This window comes from Pelodiscus sinensis, chromosome 6 (assembly GCF_052426305.1).
Source record: "Pelodiscus sinensis isolate ZL-2025 chromosome 6, ASM5242630v1, whole genome shotgun sequence".
Taxonomy (NCBI): Eukaryota; Metazoa; Chordata; order Testudines; family Trionychidae; genus Pelodiscus; species Pelodiscus sinensis.
Window position 1 is genome coordinate 55,276,138 of NC_143057.1, and position 23,870 is coordinate 55,300,007.

Below are 23,870 nucleotides of genomic sequence, written 5' to 3' on the forward strand. Positions count from 1 at the left end.
AATCTATTTTGAAATAACGGGTATGCTCAAAAGATAAGGAATAGCTATTTCAGGATATTTTTGGTAACCCAAAATAGGTCTGCAGCTTAGACATAGCCACAGAAGAAATATTTGAAATCTGCCTCATTTCTTGAGCACTGTCCATCTTGTGCATTGAATGAGGCAAGAGTTCTGTGAAAAAAATAGTATGTGATTAAGTACTGAAAAACTGTACTATAATTCACAGTGTCACATGGATGTCTTAAATTCTGGTGTTTCATAGCTTTTGAATGCTTGGATTTGCAACCATACTATTCTTTCAAGGTTGCACTTGAGAATCTCCCTCTCTCTCACACATACATACACACATATAGATTTACTTTTTGAATACGAGTATATCTTGTTGAGACACAGTACCAGTTTCAAATGATCTGTACAATGAATGACTGTGACTAATGTCTGAATAGTTACTAAAACTAAAACTACTGAAATAAAAAATTCAGTGCAAACCCATGTTATTATGGTACTATAAATAATAAAGTTCCTTTACTCATAAAATAGGCTCTCAGATTGTACAGTGAATAGCATCATAGATAGGCCTAGACACAAATAAGCTAAATTACATGGATTATTATATTTGTTTTGATTGATGAAACATTGATGATTTTGTAGAGTTCCACCCCAGAAGGATGTGCACTGCAGTACATGTTTTAACACATATACACTAAGGTGTATGTACACATACGCTCTTAGGTGTATGGCACAACATATGCAGAAGAGCCTGTCAAATATAAACTTTTCTTTTCATAACACTCCTCCAAGTTTCTGGCACACAAGGAAGATTTAGTTTTTTTATTTGTAAGCTTAAAACCTCCATCAAGAGATTCAAATAATGAAATTAAATAGCGAAGTTAAATTGTCACAGTTTATAGGGGATGAAATTCATCATTGTGCAGAGGACCAGCACAAAGTCTATTATGGTGTTTAGGTTATACATAGGGTTGGGGCTATCCTACTAACAGAGATGATTATTTTCCCCTCTTGTTAGTCTCCCTAACTTATGGGTGAAAGTCCTTGGTTTCCCTTGTAGTGATAATATTTAAAGTTTTAACTGTGATGGGGTTTTGTTCTCTGTATCATTTTTTAATTGTTTTGTAATGTACAACTCATAAAAATGCAAATTATATTTCTGTATTATCCACTGAAGATGATGATTTTTTTAGTGCTAAACATTATGGCCAGTAATGTAATGTCTTTAAAACGCCTCTCAAGTGTAACAGATTTGAAAACTCCAAATGAATAAGGATGTTTATTTTTGATAGTTTAATCCCTGGTATCTTGATGTTTTATTGCTGCCTGGTTCAGATGCTAAGAGACACAACTTCATCTCAGTTTAGCTCTTACAATATCCAAGTATTTGTGAAGCATAGAGTTGATTATGTGCTGGCAACGACGGGGTCATTTTAACCCAATCAAGGTCATTCAGACTTTTATTACTGGCTTCTTCCACCACACAGACACTTGTGACTATCAAAATGGAAGAGTCCCCTGATTCAAGCTGAAAGAAGGGAGTCCTACACACACACACATGTGTACACACACACACACACACACACACCAACCCTATGAGATGCTGAGCACAGAAGACAAGTACACATAGCACCTTGCATAATTGTGTCTGTGATATAAATTATAGGCTTTACACAAAAATTCATAATGGGCCAAAACGGCACTGGAGAGGAATGACTAGAGATGGGAATAGCTGTGACAGGAGGGGGGGTTTCATCATCATATCAGGTGATTTGCAATTAGCCTTTATATAAAGGAATTAGCATTTTCTCTCACCACAAGGACTCCAACTCTGTAAACAGCCAGTTTAGGCCGCCATCAATACACCCCACAATAATATAATGAAGCAGCATTGAGAGTGGCAGGAAAGATCACATTATGTTATCTTTTTGGCAAGAAATAAAATTCTATGATAGAACTGTCAACTAGAGAGAGGGTTGGGGAAATAAATTAAGAATAAACTGGCAATAAATCCCTAATAAGAAGTGATTTCAACGTTGCTATGCCATGGCGGATGCCTTGAAATTTAGGTCTTATCCTGCCCACTTGTCAGTACGTAAGCTTTATTCATATAAGTTGTTCCACTGAAGTTGTATATTTTAAGGGTTTTCAGAATCATTTAAGAGTTTTCAGACTCCAGGCCTTTTTCTGTAATCATCAAGCTTTCCTTAAATAAATATCCAAGGGTCACTTCATACTTCTTAAGAAACACAAGGAACAAAACTGAGATATTAACTGTGAAATATGAATTGTGGACATAGAGTTAGAAATACAATACTTACAGTTTTCATCCTGTGCAATACACTGTAAAGGGATTCCGAAGAAAGATGTGTAGCTGTCATTGTACCACACCAGCAGTTCAGTGCCTCTGGGGATATCTATACAGGCCCTGTAGAATATATTTGACCTATTCATAACAAACAGAAAAATAGCCCAGTTTAGAAACATGTAGTACTCCTTTTACCATATGCTCTATTCTGATGGAATTTCATGGTTTTGGAAGAATTTCTGCAAGTTATCCCAAAAGAATAGCTCATTGATTAAGTAACCCTGAATCCATCTCGTCAATGTAGAACTCCAATAAGTGCTTGTAACACAGGATAACAAACAGCTTAAAGCTACTTTGTAATGATAGTAGGAGTACAGGATCTTCCGAAAAAGGGTTTTATTTTCGATAGATCCCTGTTTAAATGGCCTTTTTTCTTTCTTTTCGGGAAAAAACCCTGCGGCTGCCATTATGGAAATGAAGCACGGGAAATTTAAATCCCGGCTTCATTTGCAATTTTGAAGTGTCTAATTTACATCCCTTTTTTGAGAAAAGGGATGTAGTTTAGACATACCTTTGGTGAAAATGACTCGAGTAATTCCAATGAAGTTAGAGTTACACAAATGTAAAAAACTGTGAGATCAGAATACAGCATCTAGAAGAGGAGCTAAAAATCCCTTGGGTTTGTTGAAGCTTTTCGCTTAAGCCTAGAACAGTAAAATACCCTTATATTAAATCGATTGAAATTCAATACATACAAGAAGAGCATTCCACTCTGCCTGAACAATTACACACCAAAATGATATAGGCAAGGTACCAAGAAATGACCATTTTAAAAACAGCTTGCGTAAGACAGAAAAATATCTAGAGACTTTTTTAAAAAGTTAGACCTTAACTGGTTTTCTCAGAGAAGAACTGCTAGAAATATTAGCCTGAAGTTCAAGATAAAAGTGTTTAGACTTGGTAGGCCTTAAATTTAGCCTTTCTGTAAAGAATTTGCCATAGCTGTGCAATTTATTCCTTGTATAACACTGCAGACATAAGGAGAATCCTTCGCCACATTTTTCATGGCAGTGAGATATGCACTTGTCAACATATTTTGTCACCGCAAAGTGGCTCTTGGCAACAGGATCATAAAGATCAATAAAAAAGTGCAGATTCTCAATATTTTACTAGCAGCTGCAAAAATTTCATTTATCTTGTTATTTTCCTCGCTTACTGCCACCCTGTCTCAGGAGGGCACTGCTAGCTAAGCAGAATGTTTTTCCCAACATTCTATGAATATCTGACAAAAACTCTTGCCTTCGTGTCTCTGTCTTGCTCTCTTACTCTGCTCCTCTCTCTCTTCCTCCCAAAATTGTACATGTTATTAATTCTTTCCACTGTTACATAAAAATCAAAATTGGAGCCATGCTATAAATCACCAGCATCTCCTAACTTGAGAAAAATCGAGTGTACTTTGTACTTCACCCTTGTAACATTTCATCTCTCAGTTTGGCTTCCCTTAACATAAACACAGCAGCCCAGCAAATGAACGTGCTAAAACCAAATGACACACTCTGCCGCTGAAAGAGCTGAACTGTTTTTGAGCAATGGGTGGTCTGTGAAGCTAGGAATATGCCGAAAAAAAATGTGTAAGTGTACACCGTTCCTTACAAGCATACGGAGCTTCCAAAACTCGCAGAAATCTCTGCATGCTGAAGTACATCAAAGGGATTTTTCCCTTTTCGGATAATATTTCCTTTGCTGACATGTATTTAGTATTGTGGTTGGATGACTCATAAAGATAGCTTCATGGCGTCCCAACGCAGTTGAAGCAGAACACATGCCAACAAACATTATTGTCAGCCTCAAAATAAAAACAAAACGTTCAGCTAAGGGTCAATCAATCAAGAGCGCTTTGAAGAAAATTCCATTTAGATATTACAAATCATAACAGAATGAATTTAAACCAGCTGACTTTCTGTGAGGAGGACGTCCATGTACAATAAAAATTAGACCAGTTTTTCAGTGTCCAACTTTTCTATTTTCTTACACTTGGATTCAGTCACTAGTGATGGATGCCAGTTTTTTAAATTGTGTTTTTGTAGTTCATTTTACAAAGATCTGAAGTAATCAAAAACAGATCAACAGAGGGAACTCTAAGTAAAAGCTCCATCATGAAAGTAGAGTTGTAAAATATACTTAATATTGACAGATGTGTAACGACTTTCTCATGCCCATATTTCATTTAAGTTTTTCATCTATATGTATACCCACACACACACACACACACACACACACACACACATACTCTACACCTACTTTCCATACACAAACATAGTTGTCACAGTGGTTCAGAATGTGTATGGACTACCAACCAAAAGTCCTCTTTGCAAACACAATCATAGTTTAAACAGACAATGAACCACCAGAATTATAACAAAAATATAAATATTTAATACTATAATAAAAGTTTGCAATATGATAAAGCATTGTCATATAGACTTCTTTGAACTGTTACTTCATTTTGACAAGGAGCCAGAAACAAAGTTGAAAAATGCTATTGGGCCATTTGATCATTGTTAAAATGGCTCCCTAGAAGAAAATAATCAAACTGGGTGTATTTTTCATTTTTGTTTGCATTCACATTTATTAAAATATTTAAAATATTAAAAATAAGTTTAAGAATGGTCATTAAAAAACCCAAAATAAATAGCCAACAGCAGGAGTGTTCAGCTTAGTTCCCAAACATTCTTTGATGTACTTGCTAGCATTTAATAAAGCCAAACAGTTCTTTCTGATTCTGAAGGGGAAAGATTTGTTATGGCTGAATTAATATATTCATATATAATTCATGTAATCATACATGTACATTTCTAGGGGTTTTTTGGGGAGGGCAGTGCGGAGGTTGTAGAGGAAGAAATGGAAGCCATTTCTTTACATATTCTTTTTCACATTCTCTCTCTTTTTTTTTTTAACCTCCACTAGCTATTAACATCTTTGGCACAGGCCAGGAGACCATCTTGGCTGCCAGGTGCATTTAGAAGAGGCATATTTGGGTCATAAATGGCCCCAAACAGTCGTCATTGTTCAAAATTCTGCTGTTTTCTATTTAAATGAGGCCCTCTCCTTGTCCTTCTCCCCTATCATAATGATCTATTATTAGGGGTACAGGACAAAGCCACCAAGCAAACTACTCTTTCCAGAGCAGTCTACTAAGACTACTCAAAGGATGTGCAGATTGCTTTGTGCAATGTGATCTGCATGCATGTTCCTCGTTTAATGTAACAAGAGTTTAAATCTTCAGGAACATCAGTGAGATCAGAATCAACCATGCAGCATGTGCTCTAAATGACGTTCCCTTCCCCCAGTTTTTGACAACCAAACATAAGAGCCTTTAAATACATACACTAGTTTGTACTGCACAAAATGAAGCCATTCAAGAAGGCTCAATAATTGTTTGTGACCTGGTGATAATTACACTTCTGACTTTTCATTTCAAGTATTTTTTCTTGTGGCAAATAAATCAAGGCATACTATACCTGTACTGAACTACTGTTAGGTTCTGCTCCCCACAGTGCCTTGCACATCGGATATACCTCATCCAACTTGACTTACTGGGTTCCCCACCATCAATAAAGTGCTGTAGTGTCCCATCTTGGTCATATATCTGAAGAAGAGGTCAGAAGGCCAAGTAGTTAGAAAGAATCATCAGCAATCATTTTCACTGCTTTGCCAGTGTCTCTGTGTGCCTGTTCCAGAAATTTATTGCCAGGAGATGTGTCACTGCTTATTGATGTCCTTAGAAATACCAATGGAATAGCAGAGAAATATTTTTGGTGATGCAAGTTTATCATGTTTTTCTTATCAAGCCAATCTTTTTTATATTAAACATATTTGTGGTGTCTCAAAGATGTGACCATATTTCCCAAAGAATATTTAACCTATTTTGACAGGCCAGCCTTAAATAATGAACTGCCAGATAAACAAGAAAATCTGGATGCAAAGGCTTCTTTGAAATGGCTGGAACAGCTGAGCAAGGGTGAGTAATCCCTAAACAAGGATCACTTCTTTCACATTTCAGATAGAGCAAAAGCTTGTACTTCAGGATAGATGGGCACAGAGGATAATACAGAATATACTGAATAATTGGGGAGTTCTAAGATTCAAAATATTAAAATTAATAGAAGTGGAAACTGAAAGAGTAATTTAAAAAAAATCCCCCTGAAGAGTCCTTTAAAAATGCAACTTGTGAGGTAGCAAATGAGTAACCAGTCTTGAAGGATTTATGTTTTTTTAAATGTGACATTGCTGCAAAGGACAGGAAAACCAATCTGAGGTTTAGAAAAAAAAGTCTCTCTTCCCCCTTCTTACTGGGTCCTTCTAGAACCAAACATCAAAACTCTTGGGAGGCTTGATAATTTTAGGTTTGCTTTTAGTTTGCTGTTATTTTTCATATACAGCTGCACTCATGAGTTCTGACTGGGATTGGAACCAAAAGACCTAAACTAAAGTGATGCACCCAGTTTGCACGGCCTTTCTAATCAAATTTTGCATATCACGTGGATAGTTTCATTAAGTTTCAGATCAACACTCAAAAAGTTGGGTGCTTATCCAAACCAAAGCTGAGCTCCGGACCTGTCAAGATTGCCCACTTACTAATTCTTGTCCCTCTAAGAACACTTTGTTTCATGACATCATTGCAGAAAAACATCTAAGCCTACTAAAAATAGCCTGCCCTTTTAAAAACTAGTTCAGCTAATAAAACAGGAGAAACACATATATTAAACTGAATTGAAGATTTTAAAAGAAAGCACATTATCAATTCCATAAACTCAATTTTATGTTGGGAGGATTGATCCAGAAATGATATTAAATAAATCCAAGTAAATATGTCTCAATCATCATTAAAAAAAACCTTTAACTCATACACATATTAAATGCACCAAACAGGGCCAGCCTAGCAGTATCAAAGTACCCTACCATGTGGGAGACATGGCCTTGTTTCTTTGCTTCTGGTTGGGAAAGGCTGGGAGTTCCTCAGAGGCGATGTAATCACGGGGGCTAGGTATACACTAGAGGACAAAGTTGAACTAAGATATGAAACTCTAGCTATGTGAATAGTGTAGCGGGAGTCAATATACCTTAGTTTGAATTTCCATGGCATCCCTACTGCGGGACTTCTCTTATTCTTCATGACCCAGTGGAGTACCAGCATCAACAGGGGCATGACCAGTAGTTGATTTAGAGGGTCTAGTAAGAATTGAACACCGGGAGATCAATCTCTGCAGTGTTGCTCTCCTGGTAAGTGGAAACAAAGCTTAGGAGATGATGAAGGGGAAAGTGAGTCTTCTATAGTAACCCCTGTAAGTTAGTCATGAGTGGCTTTAACCTCCTGAAGATGGAACTATGCCGGATGTTTCTTGACTGGATGGTCAGCTAACCCAAGAGCTAAGAATTACTGGAATAATTAGGTGAACATAGCAGGGATCCTTGGGGTTTTAAGGGTGTCTTATTGGAAAAAAGACCTATGTCTAAAAAGGACAAGTAAACGTTCATGATGGTTTTCATTTGTTGTTTTTTCCAAGTATGGTACCTAGTTATTAATTAACATAAACATGAACTGACATCCCTTTTCATATAAATTCATGCTAATTTATTGTGCAAATATAGGCAAATACGCTACAATGAATAAAACGTATGTAATGGAGAGGAAAATTTGTACAGGAAATATGCCCACAAAGAGAGTGAGAGAAGGAAAAGTTAATGACTAACAGTATTTGGCTGGAACCATCTTGGCAAAATCTGCCTAAACATTTTTTTACACAATGTTTATTATTTATTTACTAAAAGCATTTATATGGTACCTGGCATAGCAACAGGGCTTACAATGAGGCAAAAAATCTCATTCATAGGCTAATATCCTCCTCTATGCCATGAATTCTAAAAGATAGAGATGAAAGGATGAGACCAGCAGACCAGGTGAGAGGGGAAATGGACCCATCATTTATAGATAAATTGTAATAAATAGCATTTCCTGCATACCTCTGACTGTTTTATCTGTTCACTTATCCATACCTTCTGGGATTACTTTTAATAGAGTCCAGAAGAAGCTGCCATGGTGAAAATATTCTGTCCTTAAGTCTTAAGTATTCTTTCCTTAATTCCATCTAGAGAACCCAACTGCCTCTCTCAGGAGTGGAATCCAATCAATTCATTGTCTCCTTTCTCCTTTGTTAGTTTTACATTAACATTTCCTCTCTTTAGTTAGTTATAATTTATTATAAGTAGTACACTGATACAATTCAGATACAGACAAGAGGTTACTGTATGTGAGTTATTTATATGGTATGACTTTTGTTCCTTTTTTATTTATCTCTATGCAATAGGATATTGCTATTTTACAGATACTGAGATTATATACTCACATTTGAGTGCAAAACTGTATGATGATTTTGCAATTATATTCCCTTAGTTTCAGAATATTAATGTCCCAGCTTTCTTGTCCAGAGCCCAGATATAGGTCAAAGTGAGTACCAGAAAACAATGGAGATATATGAAAGGCAGATGACCAACCTCTATCCAGTAACGCCATCAATACTGCCACATAAACTAGATGTGTTCAGAGCAGGATATAATAGAGACCACAGCTTGGTAGTTGGTACGCTGAGACTGGTGCTTCTCATCCCTCATATAATTGTTTCATCCACCCTGTTCATTTTTCCTCCATTTTTTTTTATCAAATGCTAATGTTGTCAACTTTTTCAGGGCAGGTTTTGTCTTTTAATTGCATGTATATACACCCTATGTAAGGGGGTCCTGATCTTTGATTGCAGCCTTTGAGGCCTATCATAATACAATAATCAATAACGATTAAAATAATAAAATAATAGTCTTTGCAAACCAGATAATATAGCATATAAGTGATCCTTGACAAAGCAATGAAAAACTGTTACTAAACAAAACAAAAAGCTACGGTATCCAAGCAGTTGAATAAGTTTCAGAATATGTATGGGCATGTGCATGAATTTAAATGTAATTGCTTTTGGGGAGCATGTTAAACACACACATATTATACACATTAAACCATATTAGCCGACACGTATGTTATATGCATAGAAATAAAAAAGCATTAGACTCACCATTTCAACAATAATACATGCATCATGGAGCCATCTGAAAAAAAAGGTTACCGATCTTTTGTAACTGTTATTCTTTGAGTAGAAACGTAAAATCCCAGTTAATCAGTTAACAGTTAAACCTTAGGTTTAACCAGTTAACTGATTAAGTAGTATCCTGCTTTTGGCCCTCCCCCCCGCCCCCGCTTGGGGCTCCCAGCACTTTTTGCCGGCCCCAGCAGTCCCAAGTGAGGGGGGGAAGGGGGTTCTGCTCCCAGCTCCCCTGTGCAGGGTCCAGCTCCTGACATCTACAGGGCTACTCCTGGTTCCAGTTAACCAGGTACCTGTTCACATCCCTATCTTCAAGATGTACTGCTCTTGTCCTCTCTATTCTAGGGGTGCAAATGCCCATGTGCATGGTCATCGGTGATTTTGGCCTTAGCAATAGGCAAGCTAGCCCTAATGAGTAGACGTCCATCATAGCGGGCTACAAGATTATCATAATCAAGACCGTCTCCCAGGACAAGGTAGCTCTGCGGGGTGTGCTGACTGAACCATGCCCTTGCTTTGCATGCATGTCAGTTTAGGAAAGCCAGGAGGGAAAAAACTACCAGGATGGAAATGGGCAGAATCTCGCAACCCTGTGCATGGGCAATGGTAAACAAAATGTCTCATGGCCCACACATAGAACTCCAATGGTCCGCATACTGTTTATGGGCTGCAGGCTGCCCACCACTGCCCTATGCCCTGTCAGTTCCTTCTTGACAGCTACTGTCAAAGTGCTCTGGTAGAGAACAGGAGAGCAGATAATGGATTGGACATGAGCTACACATCTCAAAGAGTAACAGTTATGAAAGGCAGGTAACCGTTTTTCCTTCTTTCAGTGCTTGCTCATGTCTATTCCATTCTAGTTGACTCTCAAACAGAATCCCTAGAAGCGGGTTCAGCATTCACAGACTTGCAGAATGGAGCACTGCTCTGCTGAAGCCAGCATCATTTTTAGCTTACCTGGCAGTGAACACTGTGAAGGGAATGTGTGGATGGTTGACCAGGTTGTGGCCTGACAGATTTCTTGGATCAGCTCTTGGGCAATGAAGGCTGCCAAGGACGCCTGCACCCTAGTCAAGAGAGCCATCACTATGGGCAATGGGGGTACTTTCGCTAACTCATAACTGTAGCAGATGCAGGCCATGATCCATGATGATATTCTTTGGGCAAACCCTGGGCAACCTTTCATCCTGTCTGCAATTACAATGAACAACTGCATCAACTTACAGAATGGCTTTACTCTAGCTATGTAGACGGCCAGTGCCTGTCTGATGTCCAGGGTATGCGATCTGCATTCTTCATCCACTACGTGAGACTTTGGACAAAGGACTGGCAAGTATAACATCTTGACCTGTGTGGAACTGGGAGATGACCTTGAGAAGAATGGCCAGCTTAGCTCCAATGCATCCAAGACCAGGGTATAGCCCTGAGCCACTAAGTCTATGACCCCGTGATCTGATCTAACCCCGACCAGGCCAAACAGTAAGGCTACGTCTACACTGGCCCCTTTTCCGGAAGGGGCATGTAAATTTCAGCAGTCTTCGTAGGGAAATCCGCGGGGATTTAAATATCCCCCGCGGCATTTAAATAAAAATGTCCGCCGCTTTTTTCCGGCTTTTAAAAAAGCCGGAAAAGAGCGTCTAGACTGGCCCCGATCCTCCGGAAAAAGCGCCCTTTTCCGGAGGGTCTTATTCCTACTTTCCGCGGATTTCCCTACGAAGACTGCTGAAATTTACACGCCCCTTCCGGAAAAGGGGCCAGTGTAGACGTAGCCGAAGGGAAAAGACAGTCAAGGAAAGAGTGGAAAGGATCTGGCAAAATGAGTGCTTCTAGCCCCCTTGGTGCTTTGCTCAGCCAGGCTGCACAGGAGAATGGGATGACAAAGGTCAGCAGCAGCTAAATCCATTGTCCCATTTCCTCTCAGGGCCTTGGACAAGGCTGCCAGTGTCATAGTGGTGGAGGAGTCTGGAATGACTACCTTGGCACCCGAGGAGTGTGCATCCTCAGAGAGCAAAGAGTCATCCACATCTCCTTGAGGCCTGTGTCTCGTCTGGTTGGATAAAAGGCCAACACCATCAAGTGGGAGATCCTGACTAGATGCCTGCATTTCCTGGGAGAGGTCTGCAATCTGGAGGAACTGTGCCTCATAACCATTACTGACATAACCACTCAGGCAGCCAAATCAGCACATCCAAGATATTTGGAGGGAATACTGAGCCACCATGGTACCCTCCTCTACAAGGATTGCAAATGGCCTGGGGCACGGAGTCCTTGAGCTTGTGAAGGACAAGTTAAAATTATAGAGGCCCAAGAGGCCCTGGTGGGTTGCCACCCAAAACTTGAGCCTGAATATGCAATACAATTTGTGACCAAAAAAGTCCAGCCTCTTAGCCTTTATTTTTAGGATGGAACTGATGGGGCTCTTTCATTGTCTGCAGACATGACCAACTTTCCCAGATGAGGGTGTCTATATAAATACTCAAACCCTTTTGCAGGTATAAAGTACTTTCTCTCTGCCCTCTGGAACATGGGTGGGGTAGAGGATGGGGTTTGTCAGATGGACATGGTAATGTTTAGGATCCCCTTGTGCACTGGCAGTGCAACATGGACTGGGGTGGATGCCCAAGAGTACACTAAACAATGTGTCCATCTACTCCTCCATCTCCTCTGCCTTGAGGCCCATGTTCAAAGCCACCCTGCTGGGACCCTAACTCACTGAACACCGATCTACTAACTAACAGACACAGAACTATTTACAACTGGGAGCACAAGGCTGAGACAAGAGAAGAAACTGCTCGCTGCTTATGAAGAAAGGGTCAGAGATGTTCCGACTGACCACCATGGATGGTAAGAAGGAACGAAGAGCATAGGGCCAGTGGCTCCTGATATACTGTGGCATAAGCAGGGCACCCCAGGGGGCATCACAGTCAGTCCTCTGGATACCACTAAGACAAAAATCTCCAATGACCGGACACGTGGTTGCTTGCTCACCTAGAATGGAATCGGCATGAGCAAGCACTCAAAGAAGAATAAATGTATCCACAAACACTTGGTACCTGGGATCGCAGAGCTCCTTCAACCCTGGAACCACAGCAGGGAGAGAAGAGAACCCCTCCAGCCAGAGGAGTTGTGTTCCCCCCCCCCACACACCGCAGCCCCCGGATCTGGAGGAACTCTTGATCTTTCCCTGATGCAGCCCCAAGACCAAAGGATCTCTCTCCCCGGTTGGGGCTGAAGGAGCTCTGTGTCCTTGCTTGGCCCACTTTGTGCATGCCACAAAGAATGTGTGTCACCTATTAAATTTAAATGAGACCTGGCACCTCCCACTTGGATCAGAGCCACCAGCCCCAAAACAAGCTGATGTCCTAGGCACTGCCACAAAAATAACAACAATTAATAGTAATAAAATGAATAACAATATGCCATACAAGACATGGCTAAAGCATTCAGAAAAATTGGAATCATTTGCACCCTGATGCTACTAGCTGTGCCATAACATGGCAAGTATTGGCAAAATATACCTCCTGTGCTGTTGGATGTACAAGGTCCTGAACAGCCACCATAAGTGTAATGGCAGGTTAGAATTTCAATGGAGCATTTCTGCACACAGAGAAGAGAGCAGCAGAAGAGCAGTTAAATACAACTTCACATGAGAGACAGTGAAGGGAAAAAATGGTTAGTTCAGTCAAGTTCTTTCCTCTCTATCTGTTGCTTAGCTTTGTTCTCTTTCCATGGCTTAATGAAAGTTTGTGTCTTTTGAAAGTCTGCCTGCATTTTATTTTTCCACTTAGCCCAATAAAAAGTATTAGTGTACCACTTAATTGACCTCTTGTTTTCCTTGCTTGCAAAAAGAGGAAAGACTGGCCCTCACAGTGGAATTTTTTTAAGAGAAAGCTTATATGGTTTTGCATTCGCATTCTAAAAGTGACTATTAAAATTACAGTATACTTTTATGTTGGAAGGCATCACAGAGATGATAAAAACACCAAACTGCAAATTAATTCTTAAATTGGTAGGGGATTTTTTACTTACTGCAGTTCAATACTGTCTATACTGCTATGACCAGGCCATAGTGCTGCTCAGAGTGCATGTCCCCGCACTTTGGGACAGTGCTCCAGCAGTGATTTAAAGGGCTGTGGGCTCCATGCGCTGCTCACTGGGTCCTATGGTAATTACTCCCTTTACACCTCTCCCCTTTCCTCCCCCCCCCTCGCCCCCACTGGCAGGCCTACATATGACACATACAGTAAACTTCCAATAATCCGGCACCTTTAGGGGCCTGGGGTGGAGTGGGGGGGATGCGACCCTTGGCGCTGCAGGACAAACTTGGCAGCACCCCATCTGCTCTGCCCCAGACTTCCTCAAGTCAGCCACTGCTGAAACTGACCAGCAGCTGACTCCCGGAAGCCCGGGACACAGCACGCTCTGCCTCAGGCTTCCCTGAGTCATCCACTGGTCAGTTTTAGCAGCGGCTGAATTGGTGAAGCTGGGGGCAGAGCAGCTCCAATTGTCCGGCTGCCCGGAGCACTTCCAGGTTCCAGATGGTGCTGGACCATCAGGAGTGCCGGACCATTGGATGCCAGACCACTGGAGTTTTACTGTACAAGGTCATGGGATTTATAATATTTAGAAAGGATGAGATTTTCAAAAGATTGCTCTCAATATTAGATACAGGATGCTGCCTGTAGGAGTTTCTTTGGTAAGGAACCTTCCAATTATGGAATTCTGAGCCCTCCCAAAGGAGCTAAAATACCCTGGTCTTCAGGACATATTGTAATGCTCATATTTTTATTTAGATTTTTGGAGAAGAGAACTGTGTGTAAGAAGGGCTGAGATTTGTGGGTATGCTATGGTACTCGGACATGATATCACAGATCAGTTATTTGTTTTGGGAAAGTCGCTGTTTGTGTCACTGTATTTTTTAAATTATATTAACTAGAGTGCTGGATGGGCATTTTTATGCCCTCTTGTGTTAAAACCTTAATCAGTAGATAATAACTAAATAATGATGCTTCAAATGGCAAACATATTGAGAGAAAAATACAAACCAAAACCCAAGGACGCTAGGACAAATATGGAACAAAAAACGTTTAGAACAGCTCTAGACGCTTCTCAACATTTTAATATTTTTAGAATTTTAAATATTCACTATTTATACAATAATTAGCAATGATCCTAGACGTAAGGATCATGCTAGCATTCCCAATGGTTTGATCTCTTTGATAACTCAAGCACACTCTTTATTTGAAGAGAATAGGCTATAATTAAGTAAAGTAACTAACAATTTGTATGGCAGAGAGTTTTGGAGCCCCATATTGATCCTATTGATTTCAAGGGAGTTGACTTCTAATGTAGTTAAAGTTAAGCACATGCTAAAATGCTTTGATAGATCAGGATTACAGCATCTGGTCTCTACAATGCAAATTACTTGAAATCTCTGGACTTACTTAGGCTGCACATAACATGTGAATAATAATGATTATTCATTTTTGTTAAGTACTTGAGATATATAAATGGAAATGTTCTATGTGTATTAGTGTATTAGCGTATTAATTACATCCGTCAGGTGCTGTAACTAAGCAATGTGGTTCAGCGTCTTGTGGTACAGTAGCTTAGCTAGTGCTACGGAATAAAATGCCTTGTGTCTGACACTTAATATGTTATTAGTTATTTAGCACTTCTGATCCGTATCCAGAACAAAAATAAGGTACACCGTGTGTGAGTAGCTAACTCAGTTGCTTAGTAAATATGAATATTTTGACATAAACTTACTGAATGAGGAAGCATCAGTAAAATAATTATAAAATTTAGCCAGTGTTGCTCTCTCCTTTGATTTATTAACCTGGTAACCCATTTATCCTATTTAGTGAACATTTGAAAGTCATATCCTTATTCATCTATGCAAAACAAAACATGAAAAAGACCAATGCCAAATCACAAATATGGGAAATTCCCCAAGCAAAAAACTTCATTTAAAAATTGTTTAAATTTGCTAGGTGCTACCAAAACCCAGCATTTAAAAGCAAAGCAATACTTAGATAAAGACATAATATATAAATCACTAGTAGCTACATAATAAACAAGCAAGCACAAAATTATGATTACATCACAGTACAATAACCTTAAATTTGATGCAGAATAAGTATTATTACATCAGTAATATCAAAATACAAACATAAAACTATTTTGAAAAATAATTTAAAATTGTCATGTATAGATGAATTACATCCAGAACTAATTTTACCAAACACTGATAATGTTACTCAAGGTTTCTCTTCAGCTATATAAACATTCTTTCCAAGAAATGTCTGTTATAAGTGCTTTTCCAAAATTCAACTCCCCGTTGATAACCTGATATTTTGCATTTTAAAGTATGCCTTTAAAAGTCTATCTAAGGACAGATATATCAAGATAACAAATATATCTTTTTTAAAAAACAAAGATCCTTGATTTTGTGTTAAAGTGGTTGGATTGTGATGAAATATTCATTCATTAATAGGTGATGATAAAAATAACATATCACACCTATTTGGATGATAAGATACTATAGATGATGTGATTGTCATTGTTGTCACTTAAAGTCAAGTTTTCTTTTAAAACATCTTTTGTTTTGCAAATTTTTATATTACACACACTTTTCTGCTGTAGTCAATGGTTTCAAAAAAAAATTTAGATGCACTTAAAATATCCTTAATTACTATTAGCAGAAAAAGAACCTCCAACTACGTGAGCAGTGAGGAAACAGACGGAGGCCTCTTTGGGGAAAAAAATTAAAATGAAACATTCTTGAACGTTTGTTGGAGATCCTCCCCAGCAGCCTCTGCACATCTTTGAAAATGTAGAGAAATCAATCTTGATATTCAATGATCTATAACTGCCCAGGCTATCCTAAACACTTCTCTATAGTTAGTCATCTCTGGGATGGACTGTACATCATGCAATATCTGCTTAATGTTTCTTCTCTTTTATCTAGCAGGCATCCTCTAGCCATTTTTAAAAAAGAAAACACTTGCCAACTAATATTAAAAGCTATTTGGACTTAATGTATCTCAAAGGATTATAGCACATGAAAATATAAATATGGTTTGGAACTGTCTATGTTAGGTGAAAGGCTTCATCTCTCACTTAGACCCCAATCCAGCAAATGCACACATGTAGTCTCATTGGCCTCAGTGGGACTACTTGTGTAAAGGGAAGCATCTGTGTGAGGGCCTGCAGAACAGAGGTCTAATTCTGGAAAGCCGATGAGTTCATAAAACTATTGATTTTAAATAAAAGTCTCAACATTCAATTTTGACACTGAAACCTGGAAGTCCCCATTGTAAAAGAGACTTCCACATAACAATTAGGTCTAGTATTACTCAACAATATGGTCCTACATGGTGAAGTTACAGACTTAAAACCAAATCTATGTTTTATTGGTACTCTATAAACTAGAAGTTCTCCAGCACAGAGATAAGGGCATGAAGGCAATGTAACTTTTATGGCTGTAATACACAATGTACATCAGTTCACAAAGGCAAATCTCATGAAATGCGCTCTCTCACACACACATGCACACATACACACACGTGCACATGTAAATTAAAGCTGATGGAGTTCCTACAAAACATTTTATGGCCTCCTCATTGTATGCTTTTGTATCTGCTTAATGGCTCCAGTGATACAATAAAGTAAATGTTGGTGTTTAGTGCACCAGTGGTTCCAATGCAGAGGATTTTGCTTGGTTTCAGTATTTGAAGATCCATCTTGTGCCCCATTCCTCATTCCTGTGGATGCAGTCACAAGGGCATGTTGAGGGCAGCTACAGTTCAGTGTGTTGAAGAAACATCACCACAGACTATGCTGAGGCAGTTTTCCTACCTCTTCTCCACTATCTCATTTACCTGGGACACGGCGTGCAATAATCGACCATTTTGCCAGACTGGGCTCAGTGTGTAAAGACATTAGCCTCATGAACAGCAATGAGCAAAAAAGAAGAATGTTCCAAGAAGGAAGAGATAATGGGGGGAAAAGAGGGAAACAAATAATCAAAGATGTGAGAGAATCCTAAGAGAAGAACCTGACACGAAGCCCAGCTGGGTGCAGCAGAGACTCCAGCAGGTGTGCTCAAGGAGGGGTTCCATATGTGAACTCCTTAATGAAGAAGGCACAGGCTCTCAGTCCCATTAAGTGCCTGAAATTGCAAACCATTACTCATGTGAATAGTCCCACTGAAATTATTGGCATATTCATATGGGAAGAAACTGCAATTCCTAAAATGGTACCCTACGGCACCTAGCTGACCTTTGTTATCTCATTGCTTATGAACACATGGCCATGTCCTTTGGTATGTAACAGGAGATTTTGTCATCCATGACATTTAATGTCTGTATTCACTTTACCAAATAATCCCAGCATCATCTGTCATTAAAAAAGAAGTCAGCTAATTCTGTAACGCCATGTTTTTGCTCATTTGTTTGACATTCTTTTAGTTCATGTTCACACAGAGAATCCCATTGGGCAAAAAAGTTAAAGTAGTAAAGATAGTTGAGCACAAGTAACATTTCAGATTAGTGCTTTAGACTAGTGTTTCCCAATCGTTTTGAAACCAGGGACTGCCTTGCTGATTTCCTAATCTGTGGGAGCTCAAAGCCACCCACACCCATCGCTTGCCCAGAGGCCTGGCAATTCTTCAGTATAGCTTGTGGTCTCACTCATACTCAATATGAAGGTTTAGCCATGGGGACTCCCAGCTAAGGTCTTCAAGTTCCTGCATATAATGCTTTATCTTGATCTGAGCAGCTAGGGGCATGCAGGACTGTAATCTTGATGGCCAACACCTCCATATTCAAGATGAGAGGGCTCACAAGACACAACGTACACCTCCTTGGACTGCACTTTGGCAGTTTAATGCTTTAAAAATATTCCAAGAAATTAAAAATAAATAAAAGTAACAATTTTTGAAAGCTTATTCTGTAAAAAATAGTGATTCTTAAATAAAAGCTCATACTGGAAACAACTTATTTTTTAAGCAACGGTAGGTAGGGATATAGGGTATCATGTTCCACTGAGATCATCATTCCTGATGATCCAGCAGAGAATAAGGAAAGTCCGAAAAGGAAAAACAGTCTTGTGTTCAAAGCCCTGCACAAGGACTCAAAAGGTTGGGGTTCAGTTCCTCAATATATGCCACAGAGTTACTCTGTGACCTTGAGGAAGTTACTTAAATTCTCGGTCTTGAATTCCCAACTGTTTAAAATAAAAAGGATAGTATTTTCTTCCATCCTTTGTCTTCTCTTTGTAGATAAGTTCATAAAAGGCAGGGACTACCTCTTACTACTGTACATGTTAGTAAAGCACCAATTTCAATGAAGCCATAATCAGAGTTGCTTGCAGGCTCTGCTACAACAACAATTGTTTAAATGCTTTTTGAAGTCCACCTTTCTGAAAGAGCTGTTCCTGGTTGTCATGAGCAAAGGAGTTAATTTTTAAAAAAAATACTTAACTTCTTTGTGCAAGTTTTAAATAATGAAGTACATTGTTATTTTTAGTTTTGAATATTTTGGAATGCCTGGAATGCCAAGTTCCCAAGATGATGATTAAAAGGTCAAGTAATAAAATATGTGATAAACTATGCCTGAGATTCCTCATAAAACAAATGAGTAATGGCTGTAAAAACTGTGTTGCTGTACTTTAATACTGAAAAATATATGTGTTGTATCAGTTCTTTACTGTCATTATAGAAAGTAAATCAGCATGATAATGTTTAATTTGCAGCTAATCTTATGTCAAAGCTGAAGTCAGAATCAGAAAAAAACAATTGAAAAGACTCTATAAGGATGTTTGTAGTGGACACTTTTTGGACAATGTGAAATAGATTTTTTTTCTTATTATGGTGCAGCGCAGATATCGGTAAGTATCATATTAGGTTTCTTTAGAAGATAACTGGGGTTTCTGTGAGGATTATAAAGTAGATTAGAACATGTTCAAATCACAGTCACAGGAGCACTCCAGAGCTGTTAAGCATTTGGCATATCTCACTTATCTCTAAGGGTGGCAGAGGCCATCAATACAAAGAGGACCATCAATCAATCTGGGGTCTTCTTCAGACATCTCCTGTCAGCTGATCAGAGGAAGACTTTGGGGAATCAACTTTCCATTATCAGGATTTGGTCTGTGATCAGAACAAGCCACTGAACCTTTTACTTTTCACTTGGCAAAAACATATACACTGGAAAAAAGTCTTGACAGTTCATTCATTTTGCTCCATACTGGAGCCAGATGATGTTTGACTGGTGGGACCCACCCTCTTTGATGTTGTACTCTTTTGAGAGTGGCCTGCTGTGAAAAAAATTTTATCCTTCCAAATTAAAGAGAAATATTTCTGTGTCCAGCTGTTCACTGTGACATGTTTGCCATTTTTCAGCGTATTGGCTTTGTGCCATTTTGCAGGCTGTGTTTCAAACCTATCTTTTTTCTTCGCCTTCTCTCAGCAACAATATCCACAATGTATTAGTGTCTCCAACATCTCTATAACATCAATACCGAAAAGGAAAATACAAGTAATACTTCATTGCTATGAACTACAATAACAATATTTACATGTTTCCTTTGAAATAAAATTTTAAATTAAAACTAGTATCATGTTCTTACATGAAATGAAGTATAAAACTCTCAAATATAATTTAGTTATGAAAAATTAACTTCAGTTTATATCTAATTATAGTAACCAAACCATGAAGTAAAGCCTCTGTAGAATACATTTACAAACTAAATAAGTTTGTATGTTATTAAGACTCGTTTCATCTGTACTGAATCCACATTAAAAAAATGGCATCTGTTCAGCAGGCCTTAGCTCTGTTTAAATTAAGACAAACTTCTCATGAAAGCTTGAATAAACATTTAAGTTTAAGTAATCAAGAAAACCTGTATCTTCTCATATTTATTAAGTGCAACTTTTAGTTATAAAAGCTGCTGTCATGAGTTGTGTATACTCTAAATAAAGGGTGGGCCACATCATCACAATTTTTCCCTCCCCCCTCGGCTCTTGAGGTGGGTGAAACACAACAGGTTCCAATTTCTCTTCAGGCCAGGCTTTCCTTTTCCCTTTCATTTCCATATTTGCTGACATGAAAAGAGATCAAGGTTTAATAGATTCTGGCATGCTCACCACTGCATAAGCCCATGTCCTGTAATTTATCTCAGAATATGACTAGCAAATTTGAATAACTGCTCATGTACTCATCACATAAATGTGATGTGAAAATTAAAAACAGAATCAGAGAGGCACTGGTAGGTGAAGAAGGAAGTATCTATTTTGGAAAACTACCCACAGGGCAATATAAATTAACTGTTTCCTTTTTCAGGTACACAAATCCAAGTGTCCTGCCCTCCTCCTCCCCCCTCTTTCCTCCCTGGCCAAAAAAAAGAGCAGGATCAGTGCTGTCCTAAAAGATCTGAATAATATGTAATAATATGGCCTGTTCTTTATTTCCAGTATCCATAATTCATTAAAGCAGTGTTTATAACTTTGCAATGGCACAGATATATGAATAAGTGGAAATTGATGGTGCATCTCAATGTATAACATCACTGCATATCCCATGCTATGACCTGCAGTCAGACTCTGTTTTTTGTGATTCACTCCCTCTTGTAAACTAAGTAGGTTTAGGCCAAATCAGCATTTGAATGGGAGAAATCCTCAGAATAAGAGATGCTGTAGAAAACAGTGCTGGTGTGTCTCTAGGTGGCACTCTTCCCTTATCCTGTAGATACTTGGGGTGCCAATTTATACACACTATATATATATAAAATCTACAAATGGATACATTTGGATTTCTATGTCATAACATTGCATTATGATGATTCAATATCACACTGTAAAGGTACCATGCATGTCATCATGGCTCCTCACCTTTCCTAGCCCTATTTTCCTAGATAAATTTGGACTCTTCCTCCCCATAAAAGCCTCTGATTTCCCCTTCCATATCCAACCAAGATTTCCAGCCTCTTATTTTGCCTTCTGACTTTCCATTTTCTACACCCATCACAAAGTCTTAGCATTTTTCTCCTTTCCTGCCCTCCTCCACTTCATAACAGTTACATCAAAAAACACCTAAAAATATTGTGGTGGGGCAGGGAGCGAGGATGGCTAGCCATAAAGGTTTGTGTTGTCCTGCTTTTTCTTTTAGCTCTTCTGCTGTTCGCTTCTTGCCTTTCTTTCTATCAGTTTTCCTCTTGTTCATATAACTTTTCCTCACTCCCATTTCCTTCACCAATTTCTACATTTTTCCTTTCCATTACATCCTTCTTCTCTGCTCTTTACTCAACTTCCCACTTTTCTCACCCTCCCACCTCTTTCTTTGGATCCCTTGCTTCAGCTTAATTCCCCTGTACTCCGTAGAGTTACTCCTAATTTACACATATGTACGTGAGAACAGAATTGCATCTCTTTTTTGTTCAACACAATCCTCTTTCTCTGGGTCCTTTTGGCACCAAGGGCCACATCTATCTTTCCTTTCTATTCATCTCTCCTTCCCTAAATATCTTAAGATCTTCCAAGTTCTTTCTCTCACCCCAGAACCTTTCCCATTTCACATCACTTCTACCCTCAATCTCTGACACACCCACACTCAACAATAAGTGAGTGGCTAGAAATGGCCCCAAAATCTATTTATAATTACCCTCCCTACCTGTCTTTACTGTGCAACACAATGGGCTAAATCAATGGTCTCCAACCTTTTTAACCGCAAGATCAATTTTTCAATGTAAGTGCAATATAAGATCTACCTCAAATCCAACTATCCTTGCCCCACTTCCTTCCTGCCCCTTCTTTGAGGCCCCATCTGTGCTCTCCCTCTTCTCCAAGGTCTCACCCAGCTCATTCCATCCCCCTTCCTCCCAAACCTCATTCACTTTCCCCAGGCTGGGGGAGGGGGTTGAGGTGCAGGCTCTGGTCTTAGGCCAAAGGGTTCAGAGTGTGGGGCTCCAAGCTTATCCCAGGGTGGGGAGTTGGGAGTGCAAGCTCTGGAAGGAGGTTGGGTGCAAGGGAACTCACATCTGGGGCAGGAGATTGGGGGCAAGAGGGGATTCAGGACTGGGGCGAGGATCCAGGCTCTGGCTGGGCACCACTTAACTGAGACGGCTCCCTGGTGGTGGAGCAGTGGGGTTAAGGCAGGCTTACTTCTGCCCTGGCCCTGCACCACTCCTGAAAGCAGTTGGCATGTACAGGAATGGCTCCATGGGGCCATATGTTGCCCCTCATCTACCGGTCCTGAGCCTACAGCTCAGGGCCGGCTCTACAGAGCACGGGGCCCGATTCCAGGGACGGGGCCCCGCATGTGCAGGGCCCCGGGCGCATGCGTTGCATGCCAGAGGCACGACGCATGCCCCACACATCCTGGATGTCACGATGCATGCGCTGTGTGCCCACACATGTGCAGTGCCCCAGGAGTACAACGCATGCGTGGCTCCCAGAAAGTTATGACGCATGCGTTGTGCGCCCGGGGACCCCGCACAAGTGTCGTGCTTCTGGTGCACTACGCATGCGCTGCTTCCCTGGGCGCGGAGCCCCACGCCTGGGAATCGGTGAATCAGCCTAAGGCCGGCCCTGCTATAGCTTCTACTGTCCACGGTTCTCTGTTAGGGTATGTCTACACTACCACCCTAGTTCGAACTAGAGTGGTAATTTAGGCAACCGGAGTTGCAAATGAAGCCCGGGATTTGAATTTCACGGAAGCCTAGTGTAGACATACCCTTATTGACCAAGGGGAGCTACAGGAGCAGTGTTTGCAGGCAAGTACAGCATGTGGAGAACCCCTGCTCCACCTTTCCCGGGGGCTGCAGGGACATGCCGGCTACTTCCAGGAGCAGCAATTATCACAGGGATAATTACTCCAGCCGGGACAGGTTAGGCATTTTAGAACTCACTGCTTAAAGAATTAAATATACACGTAAGAGAGAAATTAAAATTATCAAATGCACAGACCAGTCTGAAACCCAAAAATAACCCAGTTCAGCAGTAAAAGTAGTAACAACCACCCCCACATATGTATTGGGCTGGGGGAGAAAAGTGAAGGGCAGTGTGTGTTTGTGAGAATGACAGAGAGACACACAGTGTGTGAGAGTGACAGAGATTTGCATTGCCAAGCTCCCTCCATCCCCTTCTCTCTGTGTGTGGAGATAGGGTACAGAAGTGGGGGGAAGAGGGACACCCCTGACATCAGCGCCCCCCCCTTCTCCCTCCCACACTCTGCACAGCAAGCAGTGGGGCAGCTCCAAGGCAGAGGACAGGAGCAGCAGGACAGTGGGTGGAAGGGCAACCGAAATGCCAGCCTTGATAGCTTCCTGGCCAAACCAGTCAGGATCACCTGTCAGAGGCTCTAAGATCTACTGGTAGATCTCGATCTACTGGTTGGTGACCACTA

General features: G+C 40.0%; 1 protein-coding gene across 1 annotated transcript in view; it reads right to left on the reverse strand.

The window, feature by feature from the left end:
- The window catches only part of PRDM6 (PR/SET domain 6), a 96,123-nt gene that overhangs the window by 26,016 nt on the left and 46,237 nt on the right, over positions 1–23,870 (reverse strand). The window contains exons 4-5 of the mRNA XM_075931937.2: positions 5,839–5,966; positions 2,331–2,455 (exon numbers count right to left, since the gene is read on the reverse strand). Of these exons, the coding sequence (XP_075788052.2) occupies positions 2,331–2,455; positions 5,839–5,966 (253 nt within the window). The remainder of the gene's footprint in view (positions 1–2,330; positions 2,456–5,838; positions 5,967–23,870) is intronic.